Below are 23,648 nucleotides of genomic sequence, written 5' to 3' on the forward strand. Positions count from 1 at the left end.
TATTATAGACACGGTAAGTAGAGACATGTGAATTCAATATATCTAGATGAGAAATGAGAATATCTATGTCGTGTACTACATTAAATTAAGAGCATATTTCAGTAATTCAAGTATCTAGGCCTATTATTGTGGGTTAAGATGACCGAATGGTTAGAGTGGCCCGTTTGGAATCGAGGCGTTGAATGGCTAAAGTCCTTGGCAAGATTTGAACCCCCGGCGTTGTGCCCAAGCGCAGCCATCTCAGCTGTATAAATAGGGACCTGGTAGGATAGAGGTTGCGATGTCAATACTGTAATCCCTTGCACGTACAGAGACTGCACTTGATTGTATGCTCCTCAAGCATGAAAGTCCACTGTGCCGCTATAGGTCCGTGTCAGGAGTTATAATTGTAAAGAACCTTGAGCACGATATGGAAAGAACTAGCTATAGAGAAAGTCCAATAAGTTGTTTTCATTATTGTTATAGTTATAACCCGCGTATATTCCGATAGCGAACAGTGAACATTTGTGTATCTTTTACTGGGAGATTACTCATCCCCAAGCAGTTCTCGTTGACAAGCTGCTTTCATACTCTCTTTACATTCTCTTCAAAGGTAACATACCATGTCGTACTCAGCAAGAATAAATTGTATTAAGGTGAGAACAGCTAACCTTTAGGACAATATGCCTTTGTTATTTGATTGATGACTTATATTTAGTCGTTGTATTAAAACTTTACAAACTAGATTGAAAACTACTCCTTATAAGGGAAAAGACTCCTTATAAGGGATAAACGAGTCCTCATGAGACAAACACCGGGTCCTTAGGTCAAAGAAGGACAATTGACTGAGGAATGGGAGGGCTACGGACGAGTGGGGACGCGAAAACAACCACTATTGCCTGCCTTTTCATTCAAATGTGATCGCATCGCTATTTCAGTGACATTTGAGTCAATAAATGTTCTTTTTGTGTCTAGAATAGCAATGTATTCTATTTGGGTCTGGACCAATTTATACCAAAATTTGAAAAGTTAAAAATAAAAGAGACTTTCACCACTGGCATAATGATAATATTTCCCCATTATGATAATATTTCGATAATGTTTTAAACTGTGTGTTTCGAGATAGTTCATCGTCGTAAAACCACTGCATCTTTTACGGCACCGTCTAAGACAATCGAATTTTCCCCATTTTTTAAATTTTTAAATTTTTAAAGCGAATTTTTCGATGTGTCCCAAAAGAAAAATTATGGTGTTTAATTGTTTTCGGGATTTAGTTGTTTAAATACACAAATAGGGTATCGAGTACGTCTAAAGCAAGTTTTACGAAGCAGGTGCGATGTTGGCTTTAGTTGTTGTGGGAGACATTTGGCTGGCGACATTCTCATACGAGATTAGACAAGAGATAGCAACCGAAGTACAATGTACGTTAAGAAAGGACGTGCAAAAATAGCCGTCTACAACGTTACACGTGCGTGGTTAAACATCGTACCCCTTTTATATTTAAATAAAAGACAAGGAGTGCTATATTTAACCTCGGACCACTTATAGAAAAGAGTCTGACATTTAACCTTAAATAGTTTTCTCAACTTCGGCTTTCTTTGTATGTATATACACAGCCATGTACCAATTATGTAGCTGTTACGTCTACTATAGGCACATTTCCTACAGCCACGAACCAGATATATGAGCAATGCTGTAACAGGGATATTTCCCACAGTCGTGTACCAGCTGTGTCAGCAGTGCTGAATATGAACGAAGGGGCTGTTATTTAAAAGGCTGTGATTTCATCATAGCTGGTGCATGGATATGCACGACTGTGTACTAGGTGTGCTGTAGCACAGCTAAGGTACAGGGACGTGCAGAACGGTCTTAGCACATAGATGGTATCTACATCCATGTAACTGGCATGTAGCTGGGCCGTGGAAAAAATATACCCTGTAATGGGGATGAGGCACACAGCTGCACTGGTACATGACTGTGTTATTCTTTCTGGCACTGGGATATGGCCACACCTTAACACTAGGATGTGTGCACATCTTGGTGCTAGGATGTGCGAGGTTCCCTATGTATGTAAGATATTTGCTATTCCATGAAACCACCATCATGTGATTCATTATACGGACCCCAGAGTTGGATTGCCAATGTCTTTCAAACCTAATTAAAAAGATACAGATTTCATTTAGAGCTCTCAGACTAAATTTACTGTTTCGATTACAAGAAGCAAATAAACAAACAAACAAACAAACAAACAAACAAACAAACAAACAAACAAGCTAACCACCTAACTAATTCACTAACAAACTATAGTAAATTAAAAATGTGGAAAGGAAAAATATATCAACAAAGAGAGATACATTCATAACATAAGTTACCATAGCAATCCGATATTAATACTCCTGTTTCTAAGCAACAGCTAATCAAATACGGCTTTCTGTGTAAAACCCAAGTCGTGAATGTCTTTTAAATAGGATATATCCATAGGCGTTGCATAGCAACAGGGATATATTGATTGAATTGATTGGCGTGCTGTGTCGTACATGGAATGTATATATGTATTGTTCTTTTTTTTGTAATTGTTCGTTTGCTTTTCTGTCAACTAAACATCGACCTAAACCCAGGATCCCCGAGGCCTGTGGGCAATATATGTGTAGCTGTTTATTTCGCAACCTCATCATGTGCAGTCGGTGATGGCGACCTTTTTTCGCCAAAGCAATCCATATTTTTGGATAATGTCATAGCAATGACAGTGAATAAATACTTTTTTAATGATTAATAATATTATGTTATCTGGGTTGATCTTAGCAGCGCTGTGAGACATGACGTAGGTGTGTATAATCTGGACCACATATCTGTAAACTGTCTATTTCAATATCGTGACATTTTCGTCCTTATAATTATGCTTATATTCCGTGAGGGTAAATGACATTAAATTGTAACTGATAGATTACCTTCATCCCTAGGAAACGACTAGTTTCATTTCGGGGTTACCATAACAGTGGAAACCTCTAGCTCTCTGCCTGTATGTCTTTATAGTGAAATAAGAGGAAACATAATTATTTGTCTAAATATTGTTATAAGGATGTGATATACATACCTACCTACTCGCCCACCAACCCCCAACCCCCCAACCCCCCACCCCCCATCCACCCACCCACAAAGCAGCAGCTGATCATGATGTGCGATCTATCGGTCAATCACTGAGTGGATGGAATAATTGGCCAATGGCATCTGTTGATGGGTGATTCTTTGGGTGTACGGTTGATTTATTGCTTGTTTGTTTGTTTGATTGATTGATTGATTGATTGATTGATAAATTGGTTTATTGAGTAATTTTAAATATCGTTGACAATTGTTGATTAGTTTTTTGATTGGTCGATAGGTTGATTAATTAATCAGCCAATCCGTTGATTGATTGATTGATTGATTGATTGATTGATTGATTGATTGGCGGTTAGTTAGTTAGTTAGTTAGTTTGTTAGATGGTTTACAGTTAGTTTGATTGATTAATTGTTTGATTGATTGATAAATAATGCTGATGGCTGTTCGATTAATTATTCAATGAAATCATTTTTATTGTTCATTCATTCATTGCAACTGTAATTATAGTAATCTTTTATTTATACTGGATAGTTCTTTAAGTATATAAACACTTATCTCCCAAGAAGTCCAGAGAGGGCCATCCAAGGAAAACCTGCCTTGTTCAGTAGAGTCAAACTGGACGACACTCTTCTTACTTACAACATGGTAAATTTAATCAAACTCTGAATGGGTTCGCACCCTACCACAGTGGTAAGAGGCAAGTGGTTTAACCACTCGGCCACCGACAACACTATATATAATATATTCTATTTTAATTCGCTCGTTCGTTCGCTCCTTGGTCCGCCCGTCTGTTTGTCCGTTTGCTGACTGATGTGTCTCGGTCGACTGCCTCTTCTTCTTCTGTTGCTTCGTTATGTATTACGTATTACGTATTCCTTCAAACAACGTGTATTGCCACTGGCCCAGTGGTTGTCTATTTCTGTCAACTTTATTCACTTCAAGGTAGAATGAAGTTACTTGTTTGTCCTGGTTAAACCACAAACCATACCACATCGATTAGCTTGATTTACAACATGTACATGTGGTCAACTTCACGAAAGGCAATACAAAGAATTGATCAGTTCACTGCTCAACCCCTGTAGTCATTTAGTTTTAGAGAGGGCAAGTCAAACTAAGGCTGCGGTCAGAATTTACGAGGGGGGGTGAGAAGAAAATCATGCCCCCCCCCCCCAAAAAAAATGGACCCAAGATTTTTTAGTAGCCCCCTCCAGGCTACACAGATTTTAATATGTGTAATTATACGGTACCCGTACCCCTCCATGCACTTCCCGCATTCTTGAGATGTACAATTGTATGGTACACTACATTAAAACATAGACAATGAATGGAAATTTCCCCTCCACTGTCTGTGATTACAAAAACAACGACAATCGACTTTGGCATCCATACATAACAATTTACAAATAGATATGGGCTTTGCAAAAAAAGCTCTCACACACTGAGCTGTAGCCTTCACTTGGAGATACTTAGCCAGCAGCTTTTTCACTTTCAATCTTGATTTTGAGCAGAAACAGCACCCCCCCCCATGATAGCTTGTGGAAGGGTGGGAGGGTGTGTCCCCCTCCCTCATATGAGAACATGTGTGATGCCATTTGATGTAGTAGCATAACATTTCAAACCATACACATTATTTTAAGTCACAGAGTCCTTCAATACCCTTATTTTACTCTCAATACATGATTGTGCAACTGTGTGGCTATATTGTCTGATAAATAAATAAACAAAGTATTTCGTGTCTGATAGCGAACAAAATATTTCGTGCCCCTTCAGATCATCATCATTTTTCGTGACACCCCATTTTCTCCCCACTCAGCCCCCCCCCCCGGCCATAAATTTTGATCGCACCTTAAAGATAGCCAATCTTATACACAGCTATCGAAAACTACTCGTTATGTTTAACAGCACATACCGAACAAGGCAACTTGACATAAAGGTCAAGAAAGGTCACATCAGCTCGAATGATTGATGATTGGGCGAAAAGTAAAATTAAAAGAAAAATTAAAAAAGAAAAAAAAAAGAAGTGAAAATTGGATATGTTAGAAAAAGCGATAACGGTATTTCTTGTGATTTCTGAAAACAAACCCAGCCACCAAGGCCTGTAAATTTACACTTACTAGACGTCAACATGTCGTCCTCATTGTCTGAACCTCGGTACTGCATAGTAGTGTAAAACTGTAGACGGTCGCGGTCCTACTCAATACGACTCCATTCGGAAATCTGTCACGGTTGTCATAGCAGCCGGATTTCTTTCACAAGATACTTATTACTGAAATTTTAACTTGACTGATATGAACGATTTATTCGAAAAGTGACGTTCATTTATTTTGTCCAAGAAACATAAAAAACTATAAAAGTATGGCAGCTAGTAAAAGCTGATTAGGCCAAATAAAAAAAAATAAATTAGTGTGCTTCCGATAACCCGACCGATCCTAGTTTAAGCCCCAGACCCTAAACATGTTTTTGTGTGCAAAAATTAAAATGATAGTAATGTACTTCTATTTCCACACACACACACACACACACACACACACACACACACACACACACACACACACACACACACACACACACACACACACACACCTTCATGCCTTTGCTTAATCTGTGGTCACTCTTTTTACATGTAAAAATCGTATTCCAGAGAGAAACCCGGACCTGGTCTTTTTAGACTATAACAGTACAGTCTACATAACGTGTTCGTCTACTAACATGTTACTTAAGTTATTAACTTCATTTACTTCTTTTACACATCACCAAACTCTCAAGGAAATTTAAAAGTAAAATAAAAATAAAATTCCGATCTACCTACTCTATTTTTTGAAGTCATGTTATTGGAAACAAACGGGTTTTTTTAAATTTTTTTCCTTTAAGAGGAAAGTGACCAGCAAAACAACTCCAGACCTGCGAACCGCACCCTTTTTATATCCGAATAAAATTCTAAAGTTGTGGCCAGACTGTAGCTACAAGTCACAGCAGTTACAAATAACTTGTATTTCTGTACAATCACGCAACCTAATCACGGGGCTTCGACTGCCCATAAACCATGCACACATATATATGTACACACCTCTTTGCAAACCAGTCTCAACTTTTGCTGAGACTTGCACGTAAACACAAAACAGGGAAGGGTCATGACCGTGTGTAACCATACAAAGCGAAATATATGTATCGTGATCGAAGGACATTCCCAGTCGGAAAGCAAACTGTGACACGTACGTACGCAACGCAATGCTCTGCCCACGCAATCGGCGTGTGTGTCGTAATTGCGGTTGACACTTTTGTTTTTATAAGAAAGATGCATTGCTATCCGGGTCGAGCAGAACAATTCCGAAGAGAGTAATTTTCAAACCGCAACTTTGTGGTTTCTTTCTTCGAGGGACCAGCCTGGAAGTTACAGAGACAGTTTTCTGGTAAATAAAATACCCACGTTAGTAAAATGTGTTTGTCAAATTACACAAGTATCTCAGTTTCTACAGACTGGTTTTCTACTACTGTATGCAACACACTGTTGTGTATAACACAGAACCTGAATACGACATCAAAAGTTGTACTGGGGCAGTTTCCAGTAAACCAGAGCAGTAAACACCGTACATACAGTAATGACATGTCGGGGAATGTAAAACCACCATGCTGTAAATTGACTAGTGTGGTAGATATTTATACATCGGGTTTGTGGGCCCCTCCCTGTGCGAAATGGATTCAATAAAGTTCGTATCCGTACAGGGCGAGGTTACAAAGTCCCAGGCGAATTCAATGCACACAATGTCCTACCCCTTTCTCCTTTTTGATGAATAATGCAACTGATATTACAATATACTATATACACAAAATGTAAACATTACAGCGATATGTTTTCTCCCTTCCTGTTTATCTCCCTGGATATGGGCCTCGTAGGAATGTAGCTAATGTAAGAATGGCAGGAATTCATGATGGACGGTCGTTATATTACATGTTGCTCCTGTGCCCTGGAAACGTGTTATTATTAGCAACTGCATATACATCGTATACCTAAATTATTGTACATCTCTGAGACACACACACACACTTACAACAGCGTGTACAGCTAAACGATGATAACGACCATGTTACCCCCTTTTTTACCCCGACACTTTCACAAACGAGCATGTAAAGCGATTTGGCTATATTTGTGAAAGACTAAAGAAACAGGAAAGTCAACTTTGTTTTCTCTATTTAATGACGGGATGTGGCATATACATAGAGGTGAAAGTGAAAATATTGAGGGAAAATGTTATCACTTATTCTTTTCAAAACACAGTAATTATCACTTCAAATAAAAAAGGTATGTCAATTACTAGACTAGTATATCAAAGATGTTCCTCACATTTAGAAAGTGTTGATCAGGGCTCCTTTGGAGTCAGTGATAAGTGCCCTCAGTATCCTTTCCACCCCCCTACATAAAATGGAATCGTTTCAAAAAACGCTAAGAAGGAACAACGCCCTGCCACTTACTATACTACGTTATGCAGTGAACAGCAGCTTCTTGTGTGTTATACTCTACTCGGCGACCCACCCGTATAATTGTAAGCATCCTTCTACGAAGCGCACGAGAAAGCACTCTGCGGAACTAGCAAACGTACAATTTGGTAAGTCGTACATGTAAATCGGCTATATGTGGGCAGATTTAGTGCTTTACTAATCATGTCAATGACTGTGATGACAAGTCAGTTTTCCATCAAGCTGCAGTACTAGTAGCATCTAGCTGTGTATCTTCACGCTCGAATGACCTCGCAATCTATTCACCGTATTCGTTATCCTATATCGAATGCTAATGTAGTACGGGGATGACATGCAAACCGCATCGCCTTTGAGTCGTGGATACCCTGGGCATGTAATTACCAAGTAACGACTTTATTTGCCATTGAAATTTATGTGAAAACCTCGCAGTCTTTTTCTTCTTCGCATTCCTTTACTATATTATATTTTGAATGTTTTGGTCATTAGCTTATATTGAATGTTAATGAAGTAGAATTTGATCTTGTTTGAATGTTTAGTGGACAACGCCCAATTGCTTGCAAACTTAACTCACAAGCCCAGATCCGATTATAATGCATCATCCCGTTAGAAAACCTATTTAGTCGCGCTATATCTCGAAGATATGAGACAAAAGAAAGTTAGTGAATGCATTCGTCTTTTTATTTTATTACACAGCTATTTTCTGTTACCTTGATTGGCCGTGTGTCTTTGACATATTTTATCTGGGGGTGATTTTTTTCTCTCGATATTATGCTGTTCTAACTTTCAGCTATTCCATAAATGCGAAACTGAACCACCATAAAGCCGTGTTTTCATTTGAAGTATGTATGATAAAGTGTTCCACAAATATCTTCTGCTGCTGGGTTTCAAATTACCACAGACATGCTCAAAATGTTTGCCGTAGAGGTCACAGCATGCATGGACGGTACGGTGGTTGTGGAAACTGCGCCCTCTTTAGATGTTTATAACACTGTGGTGGTATTGTTGAAATAATGAGGTACTACTACTAGTACTTAAGTGTACACATGGAAAAAATGTGTTTTTATCGAAAGGTGTAAAATTGATAACCCGATTTGATCCAAACATGAACGGATCTCTGTAGCATTGTGCAACAGCACAGCACAGCACAACACAACACAACACGACACAACACGACATGACACAAGAAATAACAATATCCTTTCTGTTCCTTCCATCTCTATCGATCAGTATATTAAGAACACTGTTTATATCACTTGCTAATAATACTGTGCAAATGTGTATAATGTTGATTTAACCGTCAATGTAAACATTAATATTGCCATTACAATCGAAATTATGATAATTGGTATGTTAACTTGCTTTGATCCATTTCGTGGATATCAGACAAAATGAACATCAAACGTAAGAAAAGTATGAAGTGGGATGACTAGTTTCATGTTCCCCGGTCTCCCCTGTCTGTCTGTCTGTCTGTCTGTCTGTCTGTCTGTCTGTCTGTCTGTCTGTCTGTCTGTCTGTCTGTCTGTCTGTATGTCTCTGTCTGTCTGTCTGTCTGTCTGTCTGTCTGTCTGTCTGTCTGTCTGTCTGTCTGTCTGTCTCTCTCTCTCTCTCTCTCTCTCTCTCTCTCTCTCTCTCTCTCTCTCTCTCTCTCTCACTCTCCCCCCCTCCGAATGTAAGTTTACGCCTGTGTGTGCCTCAACCATGATGACGTATTGAGCTTGATAAGATGAATATCTGATTACATAAATACCATCATCCGATTCAAACAAATTCATTATTTAGAAATTGACGCGAGACAGCGACTGGACACGTTTCGATTTGCCCAGTTAAAGTAGTTCGGTTATTTGCACGTAGACTGGTCACAAATGTCGACAAGTAGGTCAGAACAAGCGCATATATATCCAGAGATTCCGTTAATTTAAAGGTCGGCGGGTCAAATTGAGAATAGTATACCCCAAACAAATACAATTTAGAGTATAGTTACACATTTTCCACTCCTAATTATCATTTTCTCTGTTCCTTCGATGTGTTCTCCGTGCGTTTTGAAACTTCTACTATAATATTTCAAGACCCAGTACATGATATAAAGTCTAGAAACTCTAGTAATCAGAGCTTTGACTCTCCTTTCACAAGCCACGGATAGCCTCTAGAATAATGCGCATAATGAACTAGATATTAGACCATTTGCATTGTAGTGAATGTCATGTGGTACACCTGAACTCAGACCACTATAACTAAAGCGGGGTCGCGGTATCGAGAGGTGTAATATCTAAAGCTGAGAATTACACAGAATATTCTGAGACTGAGGTACGCCTCCTCGTTGAACCCAGTCCGGCGTGTGTTATGAATACTAAAGTTAACGGTAAATAGTGAATAAATAGTAAATACAAAAGTGACAGTGTATTCCTATTCATATGTATACATGTGAAGGCTATCCTGTCTGCAGACTATTCACTCGATGGTCTATTGCAGTCTGTGGCTATGTTTAATTTGACTATCTATCGGATAATGATTATCCGCGTCCATCCGTTGTCACTCGTAATTATTAGACCAGCGCAGAGGAAGCCTGTACGCAGGGCATAAATCAAGGTCAAGCTACGCCCGGTATACAAAAATATCAAGCAGCTGGTACGCATCACCGACGTTGACATCAGACAAACCCCATGTGGTGTAATCGTATGTTTAGCTGTTGTTTTGATGGTGACATGTAGGCCCTAACGCGTAACGTCTGTGTTTTGGAAACTTCTGTGTTCTTGTAACTTCTATGCAGAACAGGCTATCAGCAGATCGCGTATAGAGGCCTGTATACTACGTGTATCACATGGTGGGGTGGGGGTGGGGGTGGGGTTGAAGTTCAGAGACAAAGGGATGAATGAATATAAAGTTATTCATCTAATTCATCAAATTATTCTATGTGTAAGTTTAGTAAAGTCTGTCAACCGGAAATATGTAATTGGTGTGTATTACGTAACGTTTCTATATGACGTAGACGGCAAGTCGAGTCAATGCATATCACTTTGTGTATGTATGTATGTATGTATGTATGTATGTATGTATGTATGTATGTATGTATGTATGTATGTATGTATGTATGTATGTATGTATGTATGTATGTGTGTGTGTGTGTGTGTGTGTGTTGTGTGTGTGTGTGTGTCTGTCTGTCTGTCTGTGTATGTATTTATGTATGTATGAATGAATGTATGTATGTATGTATGTATGTATGTATGTATGTATGTATGTATGTATGTATGTAGGTAGGTAGGTAGGTTATAGGTAGGTATGTGTGTGTGTGAATGAATGAATGAATGAATGAATGAATGAAAGTGCAGCATGCGTGCACGGTTGCATGTATGCTTGTGTAGTGTGATTATATGTGTCATCCCGCTCATACCTATGTCATTACGAGTGAAGATGACTTGTAAGGTGGAATAGAGTAGATGTGGTGAGTATACTTGAAGTGGTGTACGAGTTAAACCCAATACGGCGTATTCCGGTTATCGAACTTCCGGTTGTTTCGCAGGAAAGTATCGCGAGAGGGCGCACCATATCTGACAAAGTGAGGGCCAGAATTTTCGTCATGGCTTCTAATAGTATGGCGATGTATGAAGCTGTCAACAAAATGGGCGTAAAAGAACTCCGTGCATTCATAAAAGAGTGGAAAATTACTACTTCTAAATCTACTAGATATCGCCAGAAATGCTGTCATCCTTGGTCTTGAAACACTAGAAAATGATAATTTTCTGAGAGAACGGAAGAGGAGACGAATAGTGGATGTCAAGCATCAAAAGATAGAACTAATCGACAGCGGAAACATTGAAAGTTGGACGGAGGACCTTCGAAATATACCCGATGTAGACATGATAAACATATTTCTTTACCTTACTGGTGTCTGTTGCTTGACAAAAGAACGATTAGAAAATTACAAATCTGACAACAGCTTCCAATCTGATTAAAATCCGATGTAGATGTTGGCTGATCGTTCATTGCTATTTTACCTTCGTTATTTTGCCTGAATTGACCTTCTTGGTACATGTTTACATTTTTTTAGCTTGCCTGATCGCCTCCTCTACGATCAGGCTAAAAAATGTAAACATGTACCAAGAAAAATATTATCAGGCAAAATAACGAAGGTAAAATAGCAATGAACGATTAGCCGACATCTACATCGGATTTTAATCAGATTGAACAGCTTCCAGCTACAGTCATTGCAATATTGAGAGTTCGGTCGACAATTACCAAGCCACATGTTTATATTGTAACTGATGTCGCCGCATACTTAGGCCTTTCTTGTTTATTAGAACAGTGGTGTAGCACCACGGGTGAAATCATAAAACTTTGTCCGGGAAAAAACATTTCCTGTACTGGTTATAAGTTGGCATAAACATATTTGTATTGATATACTCATCTTTACTATCACACTTTGGTTAGCTTGCTATTCTTCATTCAGGACCATCAGTGTATAAAAAACCCCATTGAAGTCGGCAACGAATCATAAATATTGTTATTGTGATTGATGTACCACACCGCCCACCCCTTCAATGAATCGGCCTTCCATGTAATGTTTACGTGGTTCACTCATCATACCATGTCTTATACCGATCTGATTAAAATCCGATGTAGATGTCGGCTGATCGTTCATTGCTATTTTACCTTCGTTATTTTGCCTGAATTGACCTTCGTGGTACATGTTTACGTTTTTGTCCTGATCGGTAGAGGAGGCGATCAAACATGTACCACGAAGGTCAATTCAGGCACAATAACGAAAGTAAAATAGCAATGAACGATTAGCCGACATCTACATCGGATTTTAATCAGATTGGTTTTATACAAGCTGCAATACACTGTAGCGTATATTGTGATTTTGAGGGTTCTTTCCTCTGTTTTTGTACCTTTTTCCGTTCCGATGTTTGACTGGAAGCAATCGCTACAATTTCTCCACACTGAAAACGTGAGTGAGATGTCAGTGTACTACCCGTTTCAAAATGTTGCTACTTTTGGGTTTTCCTCACGGTCGAATTGCAGAGCCAAACTTACGCGAAATATTAGAACAAGAGGTTAATTTGCTATTTCGTTATTTGATGGGCGATAATGCAATATTATAGCGTAAAGTTACGGGGAATGACAGAAAATCCTTAGTCAGTGGTTACGATGCCTATAGACTCTATGCTTCGGCAACAATGCTCTACAATTCTGGCCCTCACTTCCGGTTCTAAAACAGCGCCCCTAGTGGCCAAACAATCATATCTTTTATCTTTTCGGGGCTTCTTCGATAACCGGAATACGGCGTATTAACTCTTATCAACACTCCATTTTGATGACATTCTAACGATGACAGGACATAGGCCTGTTTCTCAAACTTCTTCAAGTTGATGAATGTCAGAACCTTTGACCTCCATCTAATTAATTTAGAAAACAGACATTTTCATGTCACACTCGACCTGTTTTCGCATGTCTATTTTACCTTCAGCAACTCTCTTTTTTCAAAGACTCCAAGCTTCCTAAATGAAAGTACCCCCTTCAGTAATGATTACCTACAGTGTACTACTACTGAGGTAGAATTTTATGGTGTCTGTTTTTTTTTTATTAAAAAAACGTAAATATAAGCCAGTCATGCGATGTTGAACAAAATTATTAGGTCATAGAATCATACACATATTTTATGTGAATTTTTACACGACGCCAACAAAAATAGATATCGCTATTTGAGACGATGACTTTGGGTGACCGTGAACCCAGCAGGGTATCGAGGATGAAAGCAAAACGATAACGGCCGACGTACACACACACACACACACACACACACACACACACACACACACACACACACATATATATGCCATATCATATTCCAATACCATACAAATATGACATGATAATTTAACACATTTTAATTTAAAAATAAAGATATTTTGTAAAGTATTCGGTAAAGCGTATCTGCATGTTACTTATTTTCTCCCGTTTAGAAGTTTAATAAATCTATATGAGTTAAATGTACATTGATATATTGTTGACCTTAATAATAATATCACGTTATGTTATACTTTCCGCTATTTTCCTATGTGGTTGTTGGTTTTTCTTTGAGTGCTATGACCCGGCTCCGCAGCCTTTATCATTTCATTTGTATTGCCCCTCGCTTTTGTATGTAAGGTCACAATTATAGTACTTCACGGTTTAAGTTTCATCACCATAATTTTTCCTGTCATTCCTTCCCTTCTCTGTTTATCTGTCTCCGTTGCTTTGTTTCTCTCCAAGCTGTATGGTAACGCTTGGGTTGCAACCATACGTGTCTACAACACTGTGCCGTAGTTCTACCTCTAGGGCCAATTAATAATTAGTCGCCTTTAATATAGGTTGCACTCTTCCTCACATGTCATCACACATACTGTGCTATAATCTGACTATCACCCCTCCGGAAACATATCGGGAGTTAAAGAAAAATAGGTTCGTGAGAAAAACGCTAGATTCATGACCTAAGAATCGTGATGACAAAAATGAATATGCGTGTAGATCAATATTTAGAACAGCGTAGGTTGTCACGTCATTTCACTCGCACTACACTACTGTGCTACAACGACATCTATGTAAATTTCAATAGCACGGGCGGCGACAGCTGGCGCATTCATAAAGTATTATTATTACAATTTTATTCTTCTTGTCGATAGTCGGGAAGGGAATAATTTCTTGCTCCATCACAGCATCCTCCGTATAGATTGGTGGCGGAAGTGTAATCTCTTGTCAAACAGGTACAGTAGTGTGTATTTTAACGAGTTAGAGTGGAGTTACATAATATATCTTTAATTCATGTCTATGAGTAGTCGGAAATTAGGAACAGGATTGGGTGATGACGATGTACATTCATTCGTCATCCGAACGGAAACTGATGAGCTCGAATCACATCAAATGAAACAGCTCTTGGGCGTGGTACGTACAACCCCCCTTCCTTTCAACGACATGGAGTACAACAACACGACCTCTCTAAAAAGAAGAAGAAGTCTCAATATCACGTTAGTAACAGAAGGAAAGGTAGAAATGTTAAATTGGAGAAAATGGTTGCCTTTCCCTACAGTAATAGAGTGTGCATAATTAACAGAGAGGTGTGGAATTGTTATTAGCACAACTGAACTGAAGGTTCAATATTATGTATGTATGTATGTATGTATGAATGTATGTATGTATGTATGTATGTATGTATGTATGTATGTATGTATGTATGTATGTATGTATGTATGTATGTATGTATGTATGTATGTATGTATGTATGTATGTGTGTGTGTGTGTGTGTGTATGTATGTATGTATGTATGTATGTATGTATGTATGTATGTATGTGTGTGTGTATGTATGCACGCACGTACGTGCGTGCGTGTGTGTATATATGTATGTCGTAGATGTCAAAGGTTATAAAATAAGGAACCGTTCGACATATTATTTGGATCTTTTGTTGCTTCGAATATAAAAAAAAATAATCTAAGGCAAGATAATCTAATTAGGAATATTGTGTCTAAAGAAACATTTGTTGATGCGTTTTATTAAATTTGCTAATCAGTTATGCTGCAATACCACTGGCGCTGCCTTAAACATATTTCGAATGAATAGCTCATTAAGTTCATTTCAAAGGGGGCTGTGACCTTCAATTCTTCTGTATTCCGTAGGCAGATTGCATGTTATTTCAAACAAAGCTCCATACATACACGCAGACAAACTACTCCAGAACACGTACACTCATTTATCAATATTGCCACAAGCATCAACACATTCACCGGGTCGTACACTCTCTACAAGCGTTACTGCAACAGTAATCTTGTTGTCGTTATTATTATTAACACACTTCTGAATTTATTACATCCACGACAGTGTAAAAGTTGCTGGTCTGACGTACCGTCTGAAACGGCAACATGACGTTAAATTTAGAACAACAAGCTCTCAATTCGTTAATGTCATATCGTACTCTCTCACATGACTATTTCTTTCCAGTTCGACGAATTCCTGAATAATTCAACCACATTGAATTTTATTCCTCGATCAAATATTGAAATTTCTCGCATAACGGAGACAGCTATTTCACACGTGACAATTGTCATTAATTTTACTTAATTGGTCTGTTGGCAATTTCAATACTGTGAAAACGGTACAACAAGTAGTACACCTTGTTAGGTAGATTGGCATTCAATTATCGCAGGGCCTCTGTAACTGGTCTCAGTGAACACAAACACCACCACGTACGTTTGATGCCAAAACCGATGTGTAACAATTTATCATCGTAAACCCACCGCCTCTTTCACGGCTTGCGAGAATGCAATTTGTAATCATTATTCTTTTGGTGTGAAATTAAGAAATTAATTTTCATCTTTACAAAATATTAATATTAAATATATTATTAATAATACGAGTTATATCTTGCCAATTAAGGTGTTTTCAGAACAACCTTCAAACAAAAAAATAAATACTTGCTATGAATTAATAATTTCATCTACTAATGAAATTTCGAGTCAGTTTACATTCGTCACGAGAATGTACTTATATTTGCAAAGAACCAGTAGTGTGAAACGAATTGACCTTTGTTTTGTATATTTGTCCCCTAAATGTATATTTCCGCGTGTTTTCTTTCCCTCACTTAGACTTTATAGAAGTATCAAATTTGAATTGCTCTGGGTTGTTATTTGTTGAATCTTTCGTTTTAGTTGTTTGCGTTCTTCGCGATATTATTTATGTATCAAAGTTATAGTTCCGAAAAGGTTGCAAACTCTTGATGACGTGGTAAATGTGGAATTATTATCAAAACATACATATATCGAATAATATCGACGGGATGACATGATGACCTCAACCGGGTTTTTTTTGGTATTAGTCATCCATCCATCCATCCACACTGCATTGATTTCATTAATATTCATAAATGCCATCTATCATTTTTGCATATTCGCCCATCAGTTGAATGTAGGCTAATTTAAATACCTTGTGTTCTGATCGGTCTGTTGGATGTTTATATAATGTGTATAAAATTGGATGACAGTTCCCACATTAAATGTCTAATATTAAAGGGTAACAACATGCTTTTGTAAAATTCATAGTCAAAACTGCAACTACAACGAAAGTCATCAACCCTCAAACAAAACGTCGCCTTGCTCGACAAAAAATCTCATTAAACATTGCTACATTTTAACATCTGGCTAGATATGATCTTACCAACAGCGTTTCGTCATTGGTCTGTTGTGACAAACATCTTTACCAATATTGTTACACTTTCTTTTCGTGAGATGAGCTACCATTATCTAACGAGACCATCGCCAAAATTTATACCTCCCTGATAAACCTAAGGTTGGGGCTTTATTGGTGTATGATTTTCGTTGTAGTAATAGGATAGGAAATTCTGAGTTATAATCTACACGTTATGTGGCATGGCCACTTGTCAAGAAAACAATATAGGGCCTAATTGTTCTCAGAATGAAACACAGGGACGCGTATTGTTGTTTTCCTAAGGAATATATCACATGAATCCTGGTACTAGAAATGCAGAGCTCTGTAGAAATGTATCAATATACTCTGTATACTAGAAGATAAATGGTGTTCTTGCCATGATATAGGTGGGCATATATTCAAGTCAAAACGTTGTTATGCAAGTATTTAGCCTGTAGACAAGGAAAACAACAATCTAAGGAATATTAGGCGCCCATATGAAGTGAAGCATAAAGACCGACACTGTGACATTTAGCTCGGAGGGTCGCGTGTAATCGGAGACATCACGTCGCACCCATACATACTATAGTCGCGGTCGTTGTACTATTCTCATGTAGTGTACTAGTGACAAATGCGATTACCGCAACGTGATACAGAACGGGATAAACCTCGCCCGTTTGCTTTTTTCGCGATGATTCCACCCCACTTTCCGCCTGTGTTGATCCTTCTTCATCAAATCTCGTCTGTATTAAATATTCAGTATACGGTGATGTGTGATAGCGATGACGAAATTCTCTACTCTACTTCACAGTCAAGTAAAAAAGTAAATTATCATACGACACACCTATAAGCTTATGAATCTATTGGATAGACATGTGCAATTGAAACCGAAGTGTGTCGTGTTGTGTTATTCTTGCAATTTGTGTATTTTTTTGGAAATACAAACACAATTTAAAAAAAATACACAGCTTTTGCAGCTATTGATCACCAATACCGTAATAGCCCCACCCCCTCCTTGAATCTACTAGTAGTTCACAAATGCATCATTTTCGACGAGCAGCTATCTCAAACGCTCAAATAACCAGGTGCCATCAAATCACAATGTCTGATATTTTAATCGCGTGCTCTTCCCATTGATCGCACAATATGCATCTGTTTGAATACCAGACATTAAATGCCAGTCCGACCATATTAAACATATCATTGTACGAATGACAAATAACACATACAAATTTATTCCATTCTTCTATATACGAAAAAATTCATTTCCCTAAAATAAAAAATACACTATGTATATTTCAATATTTTAAGTGTTCTGATAATTATTATTCTTTTGTACATTTCAAAATGTCGACCTTCTTTGATAAATTTGATCGGTTTTATTTGGAGATGGTGACTTTGCGGTCAAAGTGCAAAGGTCAGGCCGGTTCACATAGTTGGCATTTTCAAGTATTTGGATATTAAGTGCATGTGAAAGGATTAGAGAAATTTGAGAGCTATTGCGTGAATTCCACTGTCTCTGCAAGTAACTGATACTATACATAACTCCCAATGTGTATTATTGCATCATCTATATTTACGATCCCTTTTCAATAATACTATTTTATTCTATTTATTACCTAATATATATGGTCGTTGAGATAGTCTGGCACGTGTGATATTACAAATAAAACCTTTCCGAACGTGAAATAATTTCAACTGCAGAGAATATATATATATATATATAAATGATAATTTTAGTGAAATTTTATCGATTAGCTGCGCGTAAAAAAACCCATCTCTGTTGCGCAATTTTATTTATCTGTTGTCAGTGACACCAGTCCCTTGACAAATGATAGAGGATTTCCGGGCCAATAAAAAATGACCTTCGTGTTAATTCTGTAATATTCTATATTGAACACTTTGACATTTGTAAACCTAGCAGGCCGTCAGCCGCTGCGGGTACAATAAGGAGAATTTTAGTCACCTGTATTCCATACACGTATGTACGTACGGCGACTGCGCAGTTAAAACTAGTCCACTTTCACCACAATGTGTGTGTCGTATGCCTGATAAACATCACTACAGCTATAGCTATATGCACAGAACTTTACGTACAGAATAAACAAAAGTATCTAATTTCAAAGCATGTTAATAATGTCATATTTGTTATAGTAGTTGTGGACTATTCTCGGTAGCTGTACACTTATGGATATTTTTTTTGGCTATAAAAGGTGTTATCACAGAGGACTACTGCATGAGATATTACATGTATTCTACAAGGGTCATTAGATGTCTTGTGCAATGTATTACGGGCTTATCTCTGATTCAACTGTAAATGCACGGGGCGCAGGGTTTACAAGAATCTACATACAAAGTCACCCATTTTCCCTAACGCCATGCGCGGTAAACTCATTAGTATGCTTTAGTATGCATATATTATACAGGTAATTCTAAAACTCGATGTTTAATGGCTATGTGAAGAAAGCTATTTCATGGCGTTAGTATTTTTCACAGAAAATGGTACTCTTTCATGCGTAGCGACTATAGCCGTTGGTTATGAGCACATGTCTGTGTTATGAGAAACCGATTATTTTTAGGAGTAGGACAGTCTTTTTAAGGGCCAGGGTTTAAATCCCGGGTTCACGAATTAGTGCTCTTTTATCAGTTGAACCATGAGAGTTATTTATATAGGGGCGTTGTTTTGGACCAATCTTTCATATAGCTGCCGTGGATGTGAACTTATTACGAACAGGGAAAGTAAATGACATTATGAATCCCAATCTGAAATTTGATTGAAACGTAAAGATTGACCGAATGATTGATGTTAGCTACCACCAAGAAGTACAAGAATAATTCAATAAATAATATATATTTTGGAATAATTTGAAATCGTACCACGGCAATATGCTGACGAAATGATGAGTTGTTATGGTAATTACGTGCAAGGCTGTGTGTGTCGGATGCGGGTCAATTTGCATATGGGGGATTTGGGAAAACGTTAATTCAGAAAATTTATGATTTTGTTGTTGTTGTATATTTGTAATCTAGGTCCTAATTTGTGTAAGTGAGAGCCTAATACTTCTGCAAAGATGACGACACAGGTGATAACTACACAGCCAGGTGCCCAGTCTGTAGTTACAACCCAACATGTTACTGTGAGTACACATCCACCACATATATTCGTTATTCCACATTTAGTCTCTGTTCGTGATTTTTAGGAAGACTATTTCACTTGACAAGAAAACTATATATGGTCGTGAGTCTGATGATCTCATTTTATTCATACTACAGTAGTAATTTATTGCATGGCTGAACCCCGTCACTGATGATACAACTCGAGGGTCATACGCGTTCACCCCGATGTTTTGCAGTCATTCATGTCACTCAGAACATCAATTCACATAAATGAACACAGTTGTGTTTAAAACAAATATTTTATTCATATTTTTCTTGTGTCAAGTGAATGTGCTGTTGGTCGGCTTCATCTTAAACAAATGTTTGTTTTCACATTTGAGAAACTTTTTAACCATCATTGGGAAAAGACCACATCTTTCAAATATAAATATGACCTATCTAGCAAACTTCGAAAGTCCCAATGTAGGGCTTAACCTTATTCTGCATTCGTCTTATCTCTGTCTTTCTGATGTAGTAAATAGTATATTTGAACTTGAAGGCAGTTGAATTTAGGGAGATACGGACTGAGATAATGCGGTCATCCTGTGTGTCGAGCTGATCAGACATGGGTAGACAAAAGTTGTTTTGAATAAGGAGGCCAAGCGCTATGCAGTACATAGCTGACACGGATTTCACAAAATGTCGAAGCGGGGGTCATTGAACGTTCATAAAGGTCGTGACAACTTAGTTGAACATTGTCACGTAGTAGTCGTCCTTCACAGACTTCTCCTCACCATTCGGGGGGGGGGGGCAGTGAATTCACTGTAAGAATGAGTTATACGTTTTGGAATTAATTTCTTTTTGAACATTCGGACATTTTTTCATAATTTTTACTTTTCACACATTCCAAACAATAGGTAACGTTCCAGGAAAGAGATTGGACTACTGGTGTATTTGGTTGCTTCGAAGATTGCAAATCATGTAAGTTGACATTGTTTTTAAATTTGTTTTACCAAACTTTTCCTTTATCAGATGCTTTTGTGTGTGTGTGTGTGTGTGTGTGTGTGTGTGTGTGTGTGTGTGTGTGTGTTTATTGTGTATAATATACCATTATTGTGACGACATTTAGTAAGCCCTTCATTTGCATGTCTGTCGCTTGGTGGCGCCCTTCAATTTCTTCATGGGAATTGAAAAGAACGCTATCATTCGTCGCTTGCTCTTCTAAACTACTAATTATCATTCAATATTTATCCGCTCCTTCTCTTCTTCCAATGTAGGTATGTGCGGATATTTCTGTTTTCTCTGCTTCCAGTGTCAACTGGCGACACGTCTTGGAGAGCACTGTTGTGTGCCATGCTGCGTTCCAGGTGCACTGACTGTCATGCGTACTAAAGTACGAACTCAGCACCACATTGAGGTATGAATTATTTGCTGCGTCGTCCGCAATTTTAAGAAATTAAAGAAACCGTAACATAAAAAAGTGAAAAACTCAATGATAGAGTGATGATGATGATGATGATGATGATGATGGTGATGATGATGATGATGATGATGATGATGATGATGACGATGATGATGACGACGATGTTGTGCTTATGGTGGTGACGATATTAATAACAAGAATGATGAAGTCTTGTTTTCCCTGGTTCATGTCGATTAATTCTTGATGTATTTGTTTTCCCGCCAGGGTTCCATCATGAAAGATTGCTGTGCAGCGACGTACTGTGGTCCATGTGTTGCATGCCAGATGTCACGTGAACTTGACAACATCGAGAAGGGTAGAGTAACTGCCTAGTCTGCTGCAGAACTGAAGAGGACTTGTCATCGTGGTCCACCAAATCATCTTATGATACGAAATGTTATGTTATAATTACGAAGAAATTATGATCTGAAATACATACTTTGTTGTTAATAAGGTCTTTATTCTATTTGTTATTTTTTTCTTTATTCTGTTTGTTGATTTTATACCTGCAGTTACCCAGGAATCAATATTCACCCACAGAGGCTGTTTGCAAAAAAAAAGGAAAAGAAAAAAAAAAGACTTTATCAAATCATGTACAAGTCTTCCCATCATTTTGTAACTGATTTGAAACCAAATTTAATGAATTAGCAGTAAAACTTCATCCAGGCTGTGTAAAGGTACACCGTGTCGGCGCGCCCTCACACATCAACCAACTCTTCCGAATCAAACGCTTTCCCGCCAAAACATTTGGAACAAAACTGTTGTCTTCTTGCAACTTCTTGGCCCAAATCAAATCTATTCTAGACCAAATTTAAAGAAATACATCTCATGCATAATTTGGTGTTAGTTCTTTTGATCTAAATGGGGTCATATTTCCATAAAACCCGTTTAAATGATGTGGTCACATTTAGCAGAAAATCATGAAAACGATGAGTGGTCTTATTTCTTATAGCAGCCAACTTTCGAATTTAAATATTATAAAAAAAACTAATCTGAACCGGACAATTAAATCTCTGAAGAAGAATTTCTGTTTTCAGAGCTGATGTAATTGTGTCATTGTACATCCGGGCATTTTGGTGACAAATAGCGTATAAGCTTGTAAATGTAGGTGTACATCGTGAATCCGATTTGATACCCAGCTGCACTGCATCGTAGCATGAGCTTCAGTTTAGCATTGGCATAGGCGCGTGTATGTGTATTAGTCGAAATACACAGTACATCTGAGAAGTGGTTACACCAAGATATTAAAATTCAATTAGGTAACTGCCACATATATTAGACAAAAAACAAACTATGTCGATGTGCCTTGAGCGTACTGTTCAACTTTTTCAGGTATTGTAAAACTTTTCTCTCCATGAAGACAAATAAATAAGTAAACAACTCTGTTAAGACAACAAACACCTCTGTGTTTTCACACTTCGGAAGCACCTTGAAAATGAATTTTTGATGAAATTATGGAGAAATAGATTCCCTTGTAAAGGTCACAAGAGAAGTTGAAAACTTAAAAAAAAAACACTATAATTTGGAGATAAGCCGTGTTCCCAACATTCCTCTACGTTCTAAAAAAACTTATCTCAGTTTCAACAACAACAACAACAACAACAACAACAACAACAACAACGACGACGACGACGACGACGACGACGACGACGACGACGACGACAACAACAACAACAACAACAACAACAACGACGACGACGACGCATCATCGCCACTTTCATCTTCAAGGTGCCTTCCCTTTTAAAGTATTGCATATCTTTGTACTTTAAATTACCAGACGGCATTGTTCACTAGTCACAACATTATTACATTGGTAACACGAAGATTTTTTTACCAAATCTGTGCGTATTTAACTTTACATATTAGATTTCATTACCATTTCATTTATCAGATCTAAAACTGCCGTATTTGATATTGTTGTAGTTTATAGTCAGTGTTAAGTGGACATTAAATTTTCACGGGTGGCCGGGGTTTTTTTGATCTCATTTTAAACTGTGTCACTGCATGTGATCGCATGGTATTCATCGAAGGATTTTTAACTCGTATATTGAACAAGTTGATCTTTTACTGTTTTATTTTAATATTTCAAAGAAGATACGTCACTTCCTAGTTATTTTTTTCCAGCGAGGTTGATGTTTATATAATGTAGTACTGGACGGCAGACGTTAATATTTAGAAACTTTGCGACCATTTTCCACCAGGATTTGACCGTGACCCCAAACATCACCGAAATTTCATCCATTTGCCTACCCAGAGAGTTATACAGTAGTCTAAAAAGACAATATAATCACTGCCTACATCTCGTAAAAAACAAACAACGTAGGTGGTTGAAGAAATGTTTTAACTGATTTTAACTCTGTACG

General features: G+C 37.8%; 1 protein-coding gene across 2 annotated transcripts; it reads left to right on the forward strand.

The window, feature by feature from the left end:
- Window positions 1–7,553: 7,553 nt before the first annotated feature.
- LOC144448460 (cornifelin homolog A-like) lies at window positions 7,554–22,920 on the forward strand. 2 transcript variants are annotated; one of them, XM_078138717.1, is made up of 5 exons: window positions 7,554–7,682; window positions 19,758–19,864; window positions 20,741–20,804; window positions 21,101–21,240; window positions 21,511–22,920. In XM_078138717.1, the coding sequence occupies exons 2-5, from the start codon at window positions 19,799–19,801 to the stop codon at window positions 21,616–21,618; spliced, it is 378 nt and encodes a 125-aa protein (XP_077994843.1). In that variant the 5' UTR covers window positions 7,554–7,682; window positions 19,758–19,798; the 3' UTR covers window positions 21,619–22,920. The 2 variants fall into 2 exon arrangements, with proteins under 2 accessions (XP_077994843.1, XP_077994851.1); XM_078138725.1 differs by lacking the exon at window positions 7,554–7,682 and adding an exon at window positions 14,162–14,294.
- Window positions 22,921–23,648: the final 728 nt, after the last annotated feature.

Source organism: Glandiceps talaboti, chromosome 2 (genome assembly GCF_964340395.1).
Source record: "Glandiceps talaboti chromosome 2, keGlaTala1.1, whole genome shotgun sequence".
In the NCBI taxonomy this organism is placed as follows: Eukaryota; Metazoa; Hemichordata; class Enteropneusta; family Spengelidae; genus Glandiceps; species Glandiceps talaboti.